Here is an 18,857-nt window from a genome sequence, read left to right on the forward strand (position 1 = left end):
CGTTCTGTCTCCATACACCACTACACACCTGACTGCTCTGGGCTTTTCATGTCAATGACATCATACAGTATTTATCCTTATGTGTCTGGCTTCTTCTGTTCCGCAGTGTTTTCAGGGGGCATCCATGTTGGAGTATGCATCAGTACTCCATTCCTGCTTATTGCCAAGTAATATTTTATTGTGTGAATCTACTGCACTTTATTTACCCATTCATAAGTTGACGGACATTTGAGTTATTTCTGCTTTCTGGCTATTGTAAATAATGCTGCTCTGAACATTGGCATGCAACGTTTTGCATGAACATATACGTATAGTCCCCTTGGCTATATACCCAGGAGTGAAATTGCTGTATCATATGGCACCTCCGTGTTTTACGTTTTGAGGAAATGTTAGACTGTCTCCCAGAATCACTGCAGTTCCCACCAGCAGTGTATGAGTGCTCTGATTGCCTATATCCTCACCAACACCCGCCATTATCTGTCTTTTTGATCCCCTTACCCGTGTGGTTTCCTTCTGGGACATTCACAGCAGGGTAGGCTCCAGGAGCTGGCTTTTCCTTTGGAGGGGTGTTTAGTGTGCTGGGGCTTTTCCGTTTGCCCCCCAGATCCTTCTGTGCCCTGGGGGACTGACCTCTGTGGACTGGCCTCTTGGCTCCTCAGCTTTCTAACTTCCATTTGGCCAGTGAGATCAGAAGGAAGGAGGAAAGTGAACTGGGGCTTTCTCCTCCAGCTTCCGCTCTACTAAAGGCCTCAGCTCCTCTTAAGCAGCCTTCTTCACAAAGCAGCCCTCTTCAGTTTTGTCCATTCCCCCTCCTTCTGCCCCTTCAGGTCCGGCAGTGGTGCTGGCTGGCCACTGCTAGTCTCCGTCTGCCCTGCACTCACCCTGTAAATAGTCCCTTTATTAAACTCCCCGGTTACCCAGGATGAGTGCCATCTGTTTCCTGCTGGGGCCCTGATTGGTGCAGGCAGGGACCAGTTATTAACACTTCTCACCACTCGCTCCTTCCCGACTGCTCTTTCTGCATTGACTGAAGACTGCTGGCTGCAGAACTGTGTGTGAACAGCAGCTATTTGTGTCTTTACAGGCTTATATCAAACTTGGGGACTACCGGAAGGCACTGGTGGATTGTGACTGGGCTCTGAAGGTAAGAAGATTGTTTCCTCTTCCACATGATGGAGGTGGGATTGCTCAAGGCCGAGTGTCTCAGTCCTGAAGTGAACAGAGGGGAGCGGTGGTTGTATCATAGTGGAAAGTGATGTAGACACTGCAGTCAGAGCCTCGGTTTCCTCATCTGTAAAATGGGAGAGAATAAGATTGTTGTGAGGGTTATGATAACACCTGTGGTACCTCACCCAGAGAAAGTACTCTAGAGAAACTCTTGTTAACATTGGCTTTCCAGGGTTTTATCACAATGGGTCACTTTTTACTGTTGTGTTAGCAGACACTTTGCTCCTTGTGATAGTGGAGATGCGTCTTGCACTTTCTAGAGCCAACCTGGGGGGCTTGTTTCTGCCATGTGGTCATTCTTCCTCATCAGCTCATCCTTTTCCCCTCCAGCTCTGATCATTTAGAAATGTATATTAGCATGCCTCTTTGTAGAAAAATAATCCGAAGCAAGATTTTCTGTTGTTCCGCCTGGATGCTAGTCAGGCCTCAGGCAGATAGCGTAATACTGTGCATGGTATTTCTGCCAAAATAGATAATCAAAGGTGGAGAGAAGGAAGGACTGTTGGTGGAAATCTTAGAAGGGTTTTAAAAGAGAAATGTCATGATCACTTCTTTGGAACATTATTTCAGATGACTAAATATTTAAATAACCCTTAATCCACATTCCCCCAAGTTACTCTGTCACAGGGGGCTTTAACTAAATAATCAAAACCAGTGCCTCTCCACCTTCCTTGCCAACGTGCTAACAGAAGGAACATGAGCCCCTGGAGGGTCTAAAAGCAGAGAGCATGAAGTTTCTTCTCAGATGCAAATTATTTCTAGGAGCCCTTGGTGGCTCAGACGGTAAAAAGTCTGTCTGCAGTACAGGAGACCTGGGTTCGATCCCTGTGTTGGGAAGATCCCCTGGAGAAGGAAATGGCAACCCACTCTGGTATTCTTGCCTGAAGACCCCCATGGACTGAGGAGCCTAGCAGGCTACAGTCCATAGGGTCACAAAGAGTTGGACAAAACTGAGCAACTTCACTGTATCTTGGAAATCCTCTCAAATTTTGCACTGCATACCATTAAATGTATCTATTTGTTTTACTGTAACCATATTATTTTGAATAACTTATAACCAAGTAAAGTTGAAGTGCCAGGAAAATGTCAGGTTTATCCTGGTCTTAGTTTCCCCGGTCCAGCCTAACCCAGCCTAGTGAGTGGGCGTGGCCCATCCAAGAGCTCCTTGCCACAGCAGCACGTTGGCCCCGCCTACTTCCTTACTTTCTATTAAGAAGGTAAGCAAGGAATTTGAAACTCAACTTTACTAATAATGGTTTCTAAAACACGACGGTCTCTCCAAAACAGACATCTGGAGTGCCTGGTTTCTTTACCCCCTAGAAGATATGGTGCAGGAAACACCTTGTCCCACGGCATCGTGACTGTCTAATTGATGAGAACTGCCCAAAGCTGGCGCCTTCAGGTTCTTCATGGCTCTGGCGGAGATCTGCTAGCCTGTTATGTCGCTTTATGTGATCATGATTTTTTTTTTTTTTTTTCTGCTATCATCTGTAAGAGAAGAGAAAGGCAAGGGCATTTTCCTCTGGTGTTTTAGCAATAAGAGCAAAAGCTGTGTTTCTGCTCGCTGGCTGTGAACTATCTCATTGGAGCCTCATAGCCTTCTCTGTTCTGGTCAACACTACAGTTATCCTTATCTTCCTAAGAAGGAAGTTGAACCTCAGAGATTAATTAAGTAAACTGCACGGGATCACATAGCCCACGTTGGCCTCGCTGTAGGCTGATGCCCTGAGCCGTTGACTGTAAACACCTCTCCATGGAAACTGGAAACCCCGTTATCCCTGGGCGTGGCTCTCACGTGGCAGAAACACGATCTCGTGGGGCTTCTCATGAGTATCTTTTCTGATCTGAAAAAGCCCAAAGAGTTAATCACAGCCTCACGGTGATTCAGCACGACATGCTGGCCTGTTCCCGAATGTTAATTGAAGCATCGTGTGATGAACGGTGAGACCGAAGCAGAGCTGGCCCAGCGCAGCTGACGCCCAGCAGCCAACCTTGATAAGAGCCCAGCGAGGCTCCCTGTTGCCCAGGACTGGGTGAACGCTTGGAGGGCTGGGGGAAGAAATGGATGAGGAGATCTAAAACCTAACAATGGTTGGCTCCACATGGAAGCTGTGAATCAAAAGAAAAAGTTTCACATTTTAAAATATCAGTAGTGAATGTCAGTGGCACTCCATTATTAATAGTATTAGTACTTTCATGCCAATTTAGTATTTTTGACACCTGTGAATTGGCAGCGACAAGCACATGTGATGATATTTGAAGGCCCATCTTCCTTGTCAGGGAAGATAAGGCAGTGAAGCGGGTTTCAATTAGGATCAGAACCATTTCTTTCTTGGCAGAACTCTTCCTTCACAATAAAAGACATCTTCCTCTGAAGTCCTTTTAAGGGGATCTGGGGTTTGCCTGAGAGAGTGCCGGTGAGAGTTGATACCTCATCAAAGGAGGAAAGGCCTATTAGTGAGAAAGCGCCTGAGGGGCCCCTGGTGGTAGTGTCTGCGGGGGCGTGGCCACTACACACCCGGTCAGGAGGGCACAGTGGGGCTCCCTTTCCCCTGTTGGAACCCTTATGCCTGCCAGTGAAGGCGCCGCAGTGAGCGGATGGCTTCTGTGAGCTTCCTCTCCCTTTAGACGGTCCTCTTCCTGCTTCCTTAGTTCCATCCTGTGTGAGTTCCACAAGGGTTCACTCCTCAGCTCCCTGCGTTTCCTCTTCCTGAAGTTTCTCCTTCAAAGCTCTTGTCTCCTCTCGTGGGTTCAAGGCTCATCCCTGCCAGTGGCTGTCACGTCTGCATTTCAGCTGCCCCCATCCCCGCATTTTGGCTGCCCCCACCCCCAAAGTTTTCCATGTGATTGTCTTGGCATCCTCTGAAATGCAGTATGTCTTTGTTAGACTACAGTAAGTCCCCTACATAGGAACAAGTTCCGTTCCAGGAGTGCGTTCATAAATCCAATATGTTATCCATAAGTCCAATAATGTTAGCCATGGTACCCAACTAACACAGTTGGCTATATAGTACTGTGCTAATAAGTTTCACACAAATAATGCGTAAAAAGCAAACAAACAGAAAATAAAACATTTTTGATCTTAGAGTACAGTACCTTGAAAAGTACAGTAGTACGGTACAACAGCTGGCATACAGGGCTGGCAAGGAGTGAACAGCCAAGCGTTCCTGACTGGAGGAGGGAGAGGTGGGAGATGGTAGCGATGAAGGATCATCAGAAATAGGAGGCGGAGGGCGAGCTGCAGTTTCACTCACACCTGACGTGGGTGGCACGGGGTCCGGTTCCCTGCTGGAACCAGATGCACATTTGCACCTTTGAAAGTTTGCAACTTGAAGGTTCGTATGTAGGGGACTTACTGTATATCTCCTCAGAGTGGATCTCCTCCTGGATTGTGCTAGCACTTCTCTGGAGGAGATCGGTGTGATTCCTAAGCCTTTGGGTCCTGGAGTCCAATGGCTAGATCTTAATCCCAGTTCTTCCACTTAGAGTCTGTGTGACCTTAAACCTCTCTGACCCCTGGTTTCCTCATCTGTGAAATGGGAGTAATAACTGTATCTACTTCATAGAGTTGCTATAAGGTTTACATAAGATCATTCTTATGAACCATATGGTCAGGACTGAGAATAATGATTAATATTATTACCGTCATTCACTTAGCAAGGAATCAGGAAATTATATTCATGAAAATGCATCTATAAAGGGCTCTTCAAATGTAATGATTATTGTTACCCCTTCTATTATTCTTTAGCGTTTCTTAAATTTTCCTTTTTGCCCTGAAATGGATTGCTTTTCTTATAAATGCAGCAACAGCAGCTAACACTCTGTTACCTGGTATTGCATTGTTTTACCCATGTTCTCTCCTGACAGCAGCCCAGAAGAAACACTGTTATGATCTCCACTCTGCAGATGAGGACAATGAACCTCAGAAAAACTGGGGGGCCCGGCCAGTGTGCTGCTTCTTGTGAGGGGCAGACAGGGCTTCACCCAGGACTTTCTAGACTCCTGAGCTTGAACTCACTCTGTACCTATACATGCCTGACATCATCTGACCCAGCACAAGGCCTGGCACTTAAAAGGGGCTCAGTGAATTAACTGGATGCTCTAAGTTTATGTCTTTGCCCTATATCATTCCCTCTGTAGTTATAGTAATTCAGAGCAGACCAGTGCAGGGCCCCTCGCGCAAGCAGCATTGTTTCAGCCATAAGGTTCATACGTTTTGAAGGGGGCTCGCTTGCTGGTCATAAGTGTTACAAACGCAAGTTCCCAGTGTATATGTTGTGGTTTACTTCAAGGGAGGAACTCGCCAGGCTTCCTAAGATGTAATAGTAACCTCAGCTCTTTACCCAGAGTAAATTTTCCTACCTTCTAATAAACCAGTGATTCTCAAACTTGGTTGCACATTTATATCACCTGGAGAGTTTAAAAAATTATCGATGCCTCGGTCCTACCCATGAGTATAATTTAATTGCTGTGGGGTTTCAGCTGGGCTGTCAGGATTTCTTCACAAGCACCCCCAGGTGATTCTAATGTTAAACCAGGGTCAAAAGCTCTTCTAAACGAAGGGTTTCTGGTTTGTTTCCTGGTTGAGTTTCATTAAACAGAAATGAAAACTGGCAAGTATCATGAATTAATTTGATAGAGGGCTTACTTGTGCATCCAGGCTCCTTGCAAGCATCAATTATTTTGGTCACAGATGCACAGAAAAAGTCTTAATTGTCAACTCTGGTGACTGTCCTGAGAATCAAAGTGCTGCCCTAACCCTATTAGCTGGGCAGTTGGTGCTAATAATTTAAAATCTTCCAAAACATCTGATCAGTGATTCTCTTTTATGCAGTGTGATGAAAAATGCACAAAAGCGTATTTCCACATGGGAAAAGCCCACCTAGCCCTGAAGAACTACAGTGTGGTAAGTGCAAGAGGAAGCTTAAGTGGTATACTTAATCTTGGAGCAGTGCTTCAGAGTGTCTCAGAGCAGAGCCACATTCCTCCAAGTTGATGAGATGTTAATCCATGTTTTAGTATTTTCCACAGTAGATCTTAGAGTTGGGAAGGATATTGAGTGTCATCTGGTACAGCCCCACCTGCCATAGGAAACCTCTTCTGCAGTGTCTTCTCCCAGCCCCGGGAGGAGCATCTCTGGAGAGAAAAGACATAAGCAAAAAGATGAAAAACCAATATTCACTTGTGATCTCATCACCAGAAAGCAGCCATGCAGATATATGTACACACTGAGATATATTTTATAATAGCAGCTTTCAGTTCAGTTCAGTCACTCAGTTGTGTCTGACTCTTTACGACCCCATGAATCGCAGCACGCCAGGCCTCCCTGTCCATCACCATCTCCCGGAGTTCACTCAAACTCATGTGCATTGAGTTGGTGATGCCATCCAGCCATTTCATCCTCTGTCGTCCCCTTCTCCTCCTGCCCCCAATCCCTCCCAGCATCAGAATCTTTTCCAATGAGTCAACTCTTCGCATGAGGTGGCCCAAGTACTGGAGTTTCAGCTTTAGCATCATTCCTTCCAAAGAACACCCAGGGCTGATCTCCTTCAGAATGGACTGGTTGGATCTCCTTGCAGTCCAAAGGGCTCTCAGGAGTCTTCTCCAACACCACAGTTCGAAAGGATCAATTCTTCGGCACTCAGCTTTCTTCACAGTCCAACTCTCACATCCATGCATGACCACTGGAAAAACCATAGCCTTGACTAGATGGACCTTTGTTGGGGAAGTAATGTCTCTGCTTTTGAATATGCTCTCTAGGTTGGTCATAACTTTTCTTCCAAGGAGTAAGCGTCTTTTAATTTCATGGCTGCAATCACCATCTGCAGTGATTTTGGAGCCCCAACAAACAGTCTGATACTGTTTCTACTGTTTCCCCATCTATTTGCCATGCAGTGATGGGACCAGATGCCATGATCTTCGTTTTCTGAAGGTTGAGCTTTAAGCCAAGCTTTTCACTCTCCTCTTTCACTTTCATCAAGAGGCTTTTTAGTTCCTCTTCACTTTCTGCCATAAGGGTGGTATCATCTGCATATCTGAGGTTATTGATATTTCTTCCAGCAATCTTGATTCCAGCTTGTGCTTCTTCCAGCCCAGCGTTTCTCATGATGTATAAGTTAAATAAGCAGCGTGACAATATATAGCCTTGACGTACTCCTTTTCCTATTTGGAACCAGTCTATTGTTCCATGTCCAGTTCTAACTGTTGCTTCCTGACCTGCATATAGGTTTCTCAAGATAGCAGCTTTATTGAGATATAATTCAGGTGTCAAACGATTCTTCTATGGAAGATATACAACTCAGTGGTTTTTAGCATTTTGTCAGAATTGCGCAATCAACTTTAGAACATTTTTGTCACCCACTAGAAGTCACTTCCCTTCCCTCCACCCCCACCCCCAGTTCACCCCTAGGCCACTAATAATCTACTGCTGTCTTTATCCATTTGCCTGTTTTACACTATTCATATAAATAGAACTGTACAATTTGTGGTCTTTCATGACTGGCTTCTTTCACTTAGCATAATGTTTGCAAGTTTCATCCATGCTGTAATATATTAATATATATAGACTTCATTTCTTTTATTGCCGAACAATATTCCATTGTATGGATATACCATATTTTATTTATCCGTTCATCAGTTGAACGTGTGACTTATTGCCACTTTTGGCTATTATGAACATCCATGTGCTAGTTTTTGTATAGACACATGTTTACAGTCTATTTGGCTATACACCCAGAAGTAAAACTGATGAGTCACATGATAACTCTGTGTTTAACCTTTGGAAGAACTGCCCATGTGATTTACGGAGTGGCTGCATCATTTGGCATTCTTGCCAGCAGTATATGTTTCTGATTTCGCCACGTCTCAGACAATACTTGCTATTTATTTGTCTTTTTTATTATACCCATCCTGATGAGTATACCACCTTATAGTGGTATTTCACAATTTTGATTTGCATGTCTCTGTTGGCTAATAATGTTGAACATCTTTTCATGTGCTTATTGGCCATTTATATATCTTTGGAGAAATGTCTCTTCAGATCCTTTGTCTATTTTATGAATAGGTTGTCTTTTCATATTAAATATAAATGTAATCAATCTGGTATAAATTTATATTTATATAACTTTTCAATATAAAGTGATATAAATATTATCATAATATTCCATATAAATTCTGGATACAAGTCAGTTATCAGATAAATGATTTAAAAATATTTTCTTCCATTCTCTGTGGTATCTTTTCACTTCATAGCACAAAAGTGTTTTAATTTTGATGCATCTACATTACCTAATTTTTTCCTTTGATCGTTTATGATTTTGATATCAAATCTAAGAAACCATTGCTTAATCCAAGATCTAAGAATTTTATGGCTTTAACACTTGTATTTAGATCTCTGATCCACTTCAAGTTAATTTTTGTATATAGTGTGAGGAAGTGATCCAATTTCATTCTTTTACATGTGACTATCCAGCCTCCTGAGAAATCTGTATGTAGGTCAATAAGCAACAGTTAGAACTGGACATGGGACAACAGACTGGTTCCAAATTGGGAAAGGAGTACTTCAAGGCTATATATTGTCACCCTGCTTATGTAACTTATATGCAAAGTACATCATGCGAAATGCTGGGCTGGATGAAGCACAAGCTAGAATCAAGATTGCCGGGAGAAATATCAATAACCTCAGATACACAGATGACATGACCCTTATGACAGTAAGTGAAGAGGAACTAAAGAACCTCTTGATGAAAGAGGAGAGTGAAAAAACTGGCTTAAAACTCAACATTCAAAAAACTAAGATCATGGCATCCAGTCCCATCAGTTCATGGCAAATAGATGGGGAAACAATGAAAACAGTGACAGGCTTTATTTTCTTGGGCTCTAAAATCTGCAGATGGTGACTGCAGCCATGAAATTAAAAGATGCTTGCTCCTTGGAAGAAAAGCTATGAGCAACCTAGATAGCGTATTAAAAAGCAGAGACATTACTTTGCCAACAAAGGTCCATCTAGTCCAAACTATGATTTTTCCTATAGTCATGCATGGATGTGAGAGTTGGACTGTAAAGAAAGCTAAGTGCCAAAGAATTGATGCTTTTGAACTGTGGTGTTAGAGAAGACTCTTGAGAGTCTCTTGGACTGCAAGAAGATCAAACAAGTCAATCCTAAAGGAAATCCATCCTGAATATTTATTGGAAGGACTGATGCTGAAGCTGAAACTCTAATACTTTGGCCACCTGTTGCAAAGAACTGACTCCTTAGAAAAGACCATGATGCCGGGAAAGATTGAAGGCAGGAGGCAAAGGGGATGACAGAGGATGAGATGGCTGGATGGCATCCCTGACTCAATGGACATGAGTTTGAGTAAACTCTGGGAGTTGGTGATGGACAGGAGGCCTGGCATGCTGCAGTCCATGGGGTCGCAAAGAGTCGGACACAACTGAGCGACTGAACTGAACTGAAATTCTTTATTTGTCTCTCTTCCCCCTTTCCCCTTTGATAACTATACGTTTTTTTCCAATGTCTGTAGGTCTATTTCTATATAAGTTCATTGTGTCGTTTTTTTTAGATTTCACATATAAGGAATATCATGATATTTGTCTTTTCCTGGCTTACTTCACTTGGTATGATAATTTCTAGGTCTGTCCATGTTGATGCGAAGGGAATTATTTTATTCTTTTTTATGGCTGAGTAATATAAATAATAACTGCTGGAGAGGGTGTGGAGAGAAAGTTACCCTCCTGCATTGTTGTTGGGAATGTAAATTGGGCAACAGTGTGGAGTTTCCTCAAAAACGCTAAAAACAGAGCTACCTTAGGATCCCATAATCCCACTCCTGAGCATATATCCAGGGAAAGTCATAATTCGAAAAGATGCATGCACCCCAGTGTTCATTGTAGCACTATTTACAATAGCCAAGATATGTAACCAGCCTAAATGCCCATCGACAGATGAATGAATGAAGAAAATGTGGTATATTTATACAATGGAATGTTATTCAGACAGATGGAATTTTAATGGAGATTGCATTGAATTGCATTGAATATTGTTAACAATATTAAGGCTTCCAATCCATGAACATGAGATATCTTTCTATTTACAAGATATTATATGTTTAATAAGAAATTGCCTTCCATTGTACATTAAAAAAATTATTCTCTGTTGAATTTTAATTCAAAAATAATACAAACTTATCATAATAAAGTCAAATAATAGAGAGGCAAAAAGGAAAATGTTAATCCCCTGTCCACCAAATTCCATTTATTCACTCATTTATTCAGTTAATTAATTCACTTAGCAAGTATTTAATGCATACTCTGTGTCCCAGGCACTGTTCTAGGCAGCAGGAATGCAGTAGCAAGCAAGACAAAATCCTTGACTCCCTTTCTTGCAGTGAGGGTGACCTGTCACAAGATAGAAACCAAATAAGTAGAAGTATGGTACGTTAGACAGTGATAAGTGTCCCTGAGAAAACTAAATTGGGAAGTGGTGAAGGTGAGACGGGTTTTATAGAGAGTGGCCAGGGAAAGACTCTCAGAAGGAAATGAGGGCATGGAGTGAGGAAGCCCTGTGGATAGACAGGGGAGGAATGGTCCACATAGACAGATGGTCAGAATGGAGTGAGCAAGGAGGGTGAGAGAAGACACGGTGAGCCTGTGGGAGTATGTGAGGGACTGCTGCCCTAGGGCCCTACAGGGTTTTCGAAGGACCTGGACTTTTATTTTGAATGCCCTGGGAACCATCAGAAGGTTTTGAGTAAAGAAGCGAAATGATTTGAGTTGTATTTTAAAGGATCACTCTGCTGTGGTGGGCTGCAGTCCATGGGGTCGCTGAGGGTCGGACACAACTGAGCGACTTCACTTTCGCTTTTCACTTTCATGCATTGGAGAAGGAAATGGCAACCCACTCCAGTGTTCTTGCCTGGAGAATCCCAGGGACCGGGGAGCCTAGTGGGCTGCCATCTATGGGGTCACACAGAGTCGGACGCGACTGAAGCGACTTAGCAGCAGCAGCAGCAGCAGCTGTATTGAGAATATATCTTGACATGGTAAGAAAAGGACAGAAAACCAGTCAGAAGGCTGTTGCAACAGATTATCCAAGTGAGAGGTGGTGATGGCTTGGACCAGGTTGCTGACAGTGAAGGTGGTGAGAAGTGAGGGGTTCTGCTTATATGCTGACAGTGAAGTCAACAAGAATTACTGATAGATTAGAGCTAGGGTTAAAAAGAAGTTGGGAACAGGGACATTGTCTTAGTCCTTTGGGGTTCCATAGCCCAGGTGGCTTATACAACAAAGGTTTATCTCTCCCAGTTCTGGGAAGTCCAAGATCAAGATGCTGGCAAATTCAGTGTCTGATGAGGGCCTGTGTCCTAGTTCATAAGCAGCCAGCAAAAGCAAGGAAGCTCTCTGGGGACGGCTCCACCTCATGACCCAGTCGCCTCCCAGAGCCCACATGTCCAGATCCATCACATTGGGGATTAGGTTTCAACATGAATTTTGGGAAGATCCAAACATTCAGTCTATTACAGTTACCATGTTCGATATCCTGCAGCACTCTTCCCTGTTTTAATGTGATTTTTTTTCCTTCAGTTTATTTCTTAATCCTGATCTTCTAGATGAGTGTTGAGCCTTTAAGATATCTGAGAACCATTCCCCCCTCCCCACTGAGCTTTTCTTCTCTGTCCTAAACCTGTCATCCTAAACCCATTAGCAAGAATCTTTCTTCTGCAGAAAGTTTCTAACAGTGTCCTCAGTGAGAGCCCCTCACTGTCAGGTGTTCTAGTTGACTATTCCATGGCCAGTGAACAGCCCCCTCACTAGCCCTTTGCAGTCTACACGTTTAAATAGGCAACTGTCTCCTCCTGTTCCGAAGTCTCCGTCAACAATGTTTGTAGCTTCATTTATTCCCTTATTCCACATGGGCATATCTGACAGGTAGCCTCCCATTCTCTCTCAGTGCAAATATCATATCTGAAGTTTGCATTTACTTTATGATTATTCCTCTCCCAGCCAGTCATGAACCGTGAGAATTTAGGAGTAGTTATTTTCCATCACAGACTGTATCTGACAACACTATTTTTAAAAATGAATTTTGAAATAATGCCCATTGCCCCACAGAACCAGAGAAGCCTAAACAAAATGTCAAATGCACGCTGCGTTCCCCATGCCTGCCTCCGACGAGGGGAGCAAGGGAGGCGGGGAGGAGATACTGAAGAAGCCAAGCCCTGTGGTACCCAGTGCCTTTCTTATAATCACCGCTCCCCCCTAGCCGCTCTTCATGGCCTTGTTTCTTTCTTCCAGTCTAGAGAGTGTTATCAGAAGATCTTAGAAATAAACCCCCAGCTGCAGACACAGGTGAAAGGTGAGACTTCCTGCTGACGTCCTTGTTTGAACTGCACCTCCCTCTGTGCTCTGGCTCTGGGGGGCCCTCCGTGCCTTCTCTGCACTTGGCCACGGGCATAGCCTTGCCTGGCCCTGCACAGTCCAGTCCTCTCATTAACCACCCTGCCTGCCTCCTTTTTCTCTGTTCTTGGCCTTCCTCCTTTTCTCTACCATCCTCCCTTCAAGCCTTTTAGACAGCAAATGATGTTGTCCTTGAATGATTCCACGATGTTTTAAGATTCTGGGTAGAAAAGATACACTCTTCCTAACAATTTTCCACGCTGAAAACAAGTTTGAGTTATGCTTTCTGCCTCTCCACTTTCCATCTTCAGAAAAAGGTTGGTGCACGGGTTGCTTGTTAGGATGTTGCTGTGCTTCTCCTCCTTGCTTTGCTAGAGTACCTGAATCAGGTGGATCTTCGAGAGAAGGCAGACCTCCAAGAGAAGGAAGCCCAGGAGTCCCTGGACTCAGGAAAGAACTCGGCCATGACGACCAAGAATCTCCTGGAGACTCTTTCCAAGCCTGATCAGATCCCTTTGTTCTACGCAGGGGGGATTGAGATCCTGACTGAGATGATGAAGGACTGTAAGCCGGCAGTGTGTGTGATCTCATGAATGTTGTCTAGTCTGAAGGGACAGAGCTTCGAGGCCTGACCACAGGGGGCAAAGAGTCCCTTCCTCCCTTCCTGCCACAAATATTGACTGAAGATTAGTATAATGCAGGTGCTGAAGCGGGTGCTTGAGAAACATCCCCCACCCCAGCCAGCTCCATCCTCTCCTCTGCTGACACTGCACACACCTGCAATAAACAGCAGACACGCAATGCGACAAAAAACAGAGACGGCATACCCCCCCTGCATGTGTACTTAGCAGGCTCACACACAGCATGTGCTTGTATCACATACATCACACACACACCATGCACACGGGATACAGACACTGTATATGCTTACATCACATATCCATACGCCACACGCATGCACCTCTCATCTGTTGCCCATGGGCTGTACATACCCACACACCGTTTGCATACCCCACACATACCCCATGTGAAAGTCGCTCAGTCATGTCTGACTCTTTGTGACCCCATGGACTGTAGCCAGCCAGGCTCCTCTGTCCATGGAATTCTCCAGGCTAGAATGCTGAAGTGGGTAGCCATTCCTTTCTCCAGGAGATCTTCCCAACTCAGGGATCGAACCCAGATCTCCTGCATTACAGGGGGATTCTTTACCGTCTGAACCACCAGGGAAGCCCCAAAATACTGGAGTGGGTAGCCCATCCCTTCTCCAGGGTATCTTCCCAATCCAGGAATCAAATCGGGATCTCCTGCATTGCAGGCAGATTCTTTACCAGATGAGCCTACCAGGGAAGCCCCACATACCGCATATATACCCCCAAACACCTTGTGTTATCCCCACATGTCTCCCCCCAACTGTAGAGGAATGGAAGATAGAATTTTGTAAGATAAACCATGAAGTTCATCCCAGTCACACTTAATAGTTTCTCAGGATGTGAAGAGAGTTTCAGAGCAAACATCAGCTCTCCTGCTAATGAGACCCATGCTGCTCTCTCCTACCAGTTCCTGGAATCACTGATCCCAGGACTGAAACCTTCCTTGCTTCTCAGTGCCAGAATGTTGTTTGTCTGTACAAATGGATAGAGTCTAACTCCTCTGTAGTGTACAGTGGAGGGTGCTCAAACGCCCCTGCAGTGGTTTCTTGATGATTATCAGTTCCTCTCTAGAGCCTGGAAATAGCTTTGAAATAAACATTTAAGAACAGATGGATATGCTAGTTCTTCCAGGAGGTTAAGCAGCTCCTGGAGACTCTCTAAAGCTTACAAAATGAGGAGTTGTCAGATCACCCATGGGGCCGCCCAGACCACAGCTCTCCCGTGAACAGGATGTCCCTCTTACCGTGGTACCAAGTGGCTGATGACAGGTGTAGGTTTCAGAATGGGAGGCATTAGTTTCTGCCCAAACTGTGAATTTGGTGACCTAGGCATTCCATGTTGGGTTTCTGTTACTATCAGGCTCTGTGACAGCTGGACGGTTCAGGAAGACAGTTCAGGATTCTGACGATGTGGTTTTCTCCGAATTTGTTTCAGGCACAGAACGAACTTTATTCAGAACAAATAATGGATTCAGTATCATCAGTGAGAATGAGGTCATAAGAAGGTAGGGATGCTTGTAAAGACAGCCTGGCCTCAAAGCACGGAAAGACAACCATTTCTTATGCAATCAGACACTCGGTACACAGGCAGCGTAATGGTAGATGGTACTACTCTCAGTCGATACTGGGTGCCATGTGAACACCCTTGAGCTGTGAGAAGTTTGAGTTAAACCACAGTTAACAACTGCAGAGAGAGAAAAGTTAGCAAAACTTGCCAGGGTTCCTCCAAGCCCTTCAAAGTCAGAGAAATGACCATTTTTGCTGGTTTTCCCACCAGTTTTTGCAAGATGGCTCTTTGTTCTTTTCCTCTTTTGGAATTTGCTGATCATTTCAGGAAATGAGATCTGCTGGGTCCTGGCTGATCCCGTTTATAATTTCATCTGAAGAAAGACTCATATGGCAGGAGGTAGCTGGCTAAATGTGCTTTAATTTTATTGTGTTCTTCAGTTGTTCTGATGCAGTTCCTGGGGATTAGGACAAGACATGGGTTGGAGTCACCGGCACACATTTGCAGGCGTGAGGAGGCCTGTAAACAGTTCGCTGGTCTGGAGTGGCCATCGCCCTGGCCCCTGGCTCACTGTCCTTTCTCTAGGCAGCCCCAGCTTCCTCAGCTGCATCCTTGTCCTGACCCTCACTTCAGGGCTTATTAGTCCCTCAGTTCTGGTGACCTGTTTAAACCCACATTTGAGGAGTCTGGAGATGAAATGAAACCAACTGAAAGGAAGATCAAGACTGCAGTTTTAATATGTCTCTCCCTTGCCCACTGTAGGTGTTTTTCTACAGCAGGAAAAGATGCCGTGGAAGAGACGGTGTGCTTATCTGTTCTCAGACTCTGGCAGGCAGTGTGCAGCGAGAACGGTAAGCCAGGGAACCACCATCAGTCTTCATCAATGCACGGTAATGGGAGCGCTCCAGAGCGGGGGCGGGGGCAGGCGTGATTGTTCCCCTGGGACAGGCCCTGGAGCGTGGAGGTCTAGACCGTCCCCTGGAAAAAGCGTACAGACTTGCGCTGCACTCTCATAGCTGCCTCCATAGCGGGCAGGGTCACGGTCGGCATCACGTCTCATCACCTGGGCACTTGCCCTGCTCTTTGCAGACAGGTAGCTTCACTTCATGCATTGGCAGTGGGGCAGGTAAAGTTTTTCCTTTTCTGTGCTGAAAAATAGCGCTGCTTTTTGCTGACCGTAGTACCCATTTCAGCATCATGAGATTTATGGCCATCCCTGATGGCCTCTTGTGACACTGATTAATACTGAGTGCTTAATACTGAGACAGTGACATGCTTCGGGGATTTTATTTACCCTAACTCTTCCCTTTTTACATATTAGCATCTTCCGGGGTTTGCTAAATTTTTATACAGTCGCCGCTCCAGTGACCTCAATGTAAATAAATATTTTAGGTGCTTCTCTCATTTTTTTAAAAAAGTGTTTTTTCAAATGAGGGAGAATGTTTGGCTTTGAACACAAAACAGTGAAAATGGGAATAGTGATAGCTGTGTCTCCCATGCGTGGGTTCTCGTGGGAAGTCAGCGAGGGAGCTTACGAATGCAGCCTGTAAATGGTTAAATGCTGAATATGAGGGAATATAATTTTTTTATTCATTTAGTGTACTGGAGGTCTCACCTTAAATTCTAGAAATCTTAGGTTCTAGAGAATCAGGGGGCCTCTTCTATGACGGGAATTATGCTCAGACTAACATCCTTATCAAGGTGCCTCGCTACTTGCAGGACACTGCATGGGCTCTGGGGTGGGGAGGTTTGCGTAGACCCCCGTGCCTGAGGTTAAGAAGATGGACTTGATGACAAGATGTTTCCTCAGTCTGAATGGGACCTGTCTCTCTCTGTACAGCCCCACTTCCTCAGTCTGCACCCTACTTTGGTTTCTGTGAACCTTGAGATCACATCTTTTTTAACATCTGGAAATATACCGTCACACACAACTTAGGACATAAATGCTCTGTCTCGGGTGAATGGAATCTTGGTGTATCCAACTCAATAAATGCAGAGACATTTTTAAATAGGACAAAGGAATGCTTGAAAGTAAAGGCGTGGAAATAGGTCTGGGATATAGTGCTGACTGGAGAGAAGAGCCAATTATGGGAAGGATGTATTATATTTTAACATTATTCATATGAATACTAGCCCCACTTAGGGAAAGAGCGTACCTGGAGGAGGTTACAGAGAAGGAAGTCTTATTTTCAGCTGTATACACATTTTGTGTTATTTGAATTGTTTACAGTGAGCTACTTTCCATTTTCTCAATAATCTAAACAAACTGTGCTCTGTTTCAGAGCTCAGCCTCGTATTCCAGCCTGTATCCCTCTGCCTGCTCTCAGATAAATTCATGCACTGGTTTAGAAAATGAACCGGGTGAAAGGGGGAGAGGGCGTACCCAATGCTACCACCCTGGAAACAGTTCACAGCCAGGAAGGGTAGCGTGCTTCATTCATTAATGTTCTCATGTGGTCATTCTAATTTTCTAGAAAGAACTCAGATGGTTGCTTTGGCCATTAGATGAAAATCGATGGCCTAAAGCCCTTTCACCATTCAGCTGATCTCTTTCCCTTTCTTCACATTTCTGGATACCGTCCACCGTGGAGCCTTTGGCAAGAACAATGATACTAGCTAACATATATGTATGTGCCAGCCCCTGTGCTCCACACTGTCACGCATTAATGCATTGCATCGTCATGACAACTGTTGCATTGGTCCTCTTCTTTGTTCCACTAATAAGGAAGCTAAGGGATCGGTAACTCGGCTAAGGTCATCTCCTGATCGTTCAGCCCCAACAGCCTGCTTCTAGAATCCATGCTCTTCCCTTCATTATCCTGCCTCGTGGAGAAGAGTTGGCTTTCTCGTTTAGAGGAGGGAAGACAGAACCCATGTGACCGTCGTGGTCTGCATGAGGCCAACGTGCCCTGTGTTTTGCAGAGGAGAACCAGCGCCTGCTTGTGCTGCGTCCGGACACGGGCCCGCTTCTGCCCTCCCTGCTGGCCTCCAGTGTCCCGGCCATCCAGCAGCAGAGCCTGGCGCTGCTGCTGCAGCTCGCCCAGACGGAGAATGGACGGAACCTGATCATCGGCCACCTTGACCTGCCCCGGTAAGGCTCAGTGTGCGTGCGGGCGGGAGCTTCCCTGTGGCATCTCAGGCTTCACCTGCCACATTAAGACCTGTCCGCTTTCCCACATCTCTGACGTGAGAGGAGCCAGCTGACCAGATTAAGGACTAAAAACCAGAAGGAGCCTTTGAGAGGAACACTCCCTGTTAAGGACCTCCAGGACAAACTCCTGTCTGAACTTACTGCCATGGACACTGTCACTGCTGTGCTTGTTTCTTTCTTTTCACAGGTTTATTTATCTGGTTGTGCCAGCTGTTAGTTGTGGCAGGCAGGAACTTTGGTTGAGGAATGCAGACTCTTAGCTGCAGCATGTCAGACCAAGTTCCCTGGCTGGGGATCGAACCCGGGTCCCCTGCGTGAGTCTTAACCCCTGGGCCACCAGGGAACAGACGCTGCAGACCATGTAAATATGGCAGCACTTGCAAAACCCGATTTGGAAACTACCTGTAAAATGGGCCATTTGCTTCTGCTCTTTTAGCCTCAGTCTTGGCTCCACCCTGCTTCTGTTCTTACTTTTCTTCATTTATTCCTGTTTCAGGTAATGCTACCTGATCTTACCCTTAAATCCTTTCTGGAGTGAGTAGGGTATAAATAAATAAGACAAATCTCAAATACTGTTGCATGTAGGTCTTTCCAAGGCTTAAGGTGATAGGAATGGAATGTGCCTCTTTCCTAAGTAGACTTTTTTTTTTTTTAATGAGCTGTAGTGATTCTGCCTGGTGCTTTTCCATCTAAAGATTATCAGTTTGAATATGTGAAATTGCCACTTTTTTATGTCAAGAAAAGGTTGCAGTTGGCAATGTCACATGGTTCAGTCTAAAAGAAATAGTAGCTGTGATCTCGTCTGTGTGTGCGTGCATCTGTGTGTGTGCGTGCATCTGTGTGTGCGCGCGTCTGCGTTTGTGCTCAGTCATGTCCAACTCTTGCGACCCCACAGACTGTAGCCCACCAGGCTCCTCTGTCCATGG

The 18,857-nt window shown here is 45.0% G+C and overlaps 1 protein-coding gene across 6 annotated transcripts in view; it reads left to right on the forward strand.

Annotated features, from left to right (window-relative positions):
• The window catches only part of TTC12 (tetratricopeptide repeat domain 12), a 50,958-nt gene that overhangs the window by 17,381 nt on the left and 14,720 nt on the right, over positions 1-18,857 (forward strand). For all 6 annotated transcript variants that reach the window (XM_027979216.2, XM_042232932.1, XM_042232934.1 and 3 more), the window contains 7 exons: positions 1,085-1,144; positions 6,062-6,133; positions 12,523-12,583; positions 13,000-13,188; positions 14,709-14,778; positions 15,543-15,631; positions 17,703-17,871. In XM_027979216.2, coding sequence (XP_027835017.2) covers positions 1,085-1,144; positions 6,062-6,133; positions 12,523-12,583; positions 13,000-13,188; positions 14,709-14,778; positions 15,543-15,631; positions 17,703-17,871 — 710 coding nt within the window. The remainder of the gene's footprint in view (positions 1-1,084; positions 1,145-6,061; positions 6,134-12,522; positions 12,584-12,999; positions 13,189-14,708; positions 14,779-15,542; positions 15,632-17,702; positions 17,872-18,857) is intronic.

This window comes from Ovis aries, chromosome 15 (genome assembly GCF_016772045.2).
Source record: "Ovis aries strain OAR_USU_Benz2616 breed Rambouillet chromosome 15, ARS-UI_Ramb_v3.0, whole genome shotgun sequence".
NCBI lineage: Eukaryota > Metazoa > Chordata > Mammalia > Artiodactyla > Bovidae > Ovis > Ovis aries.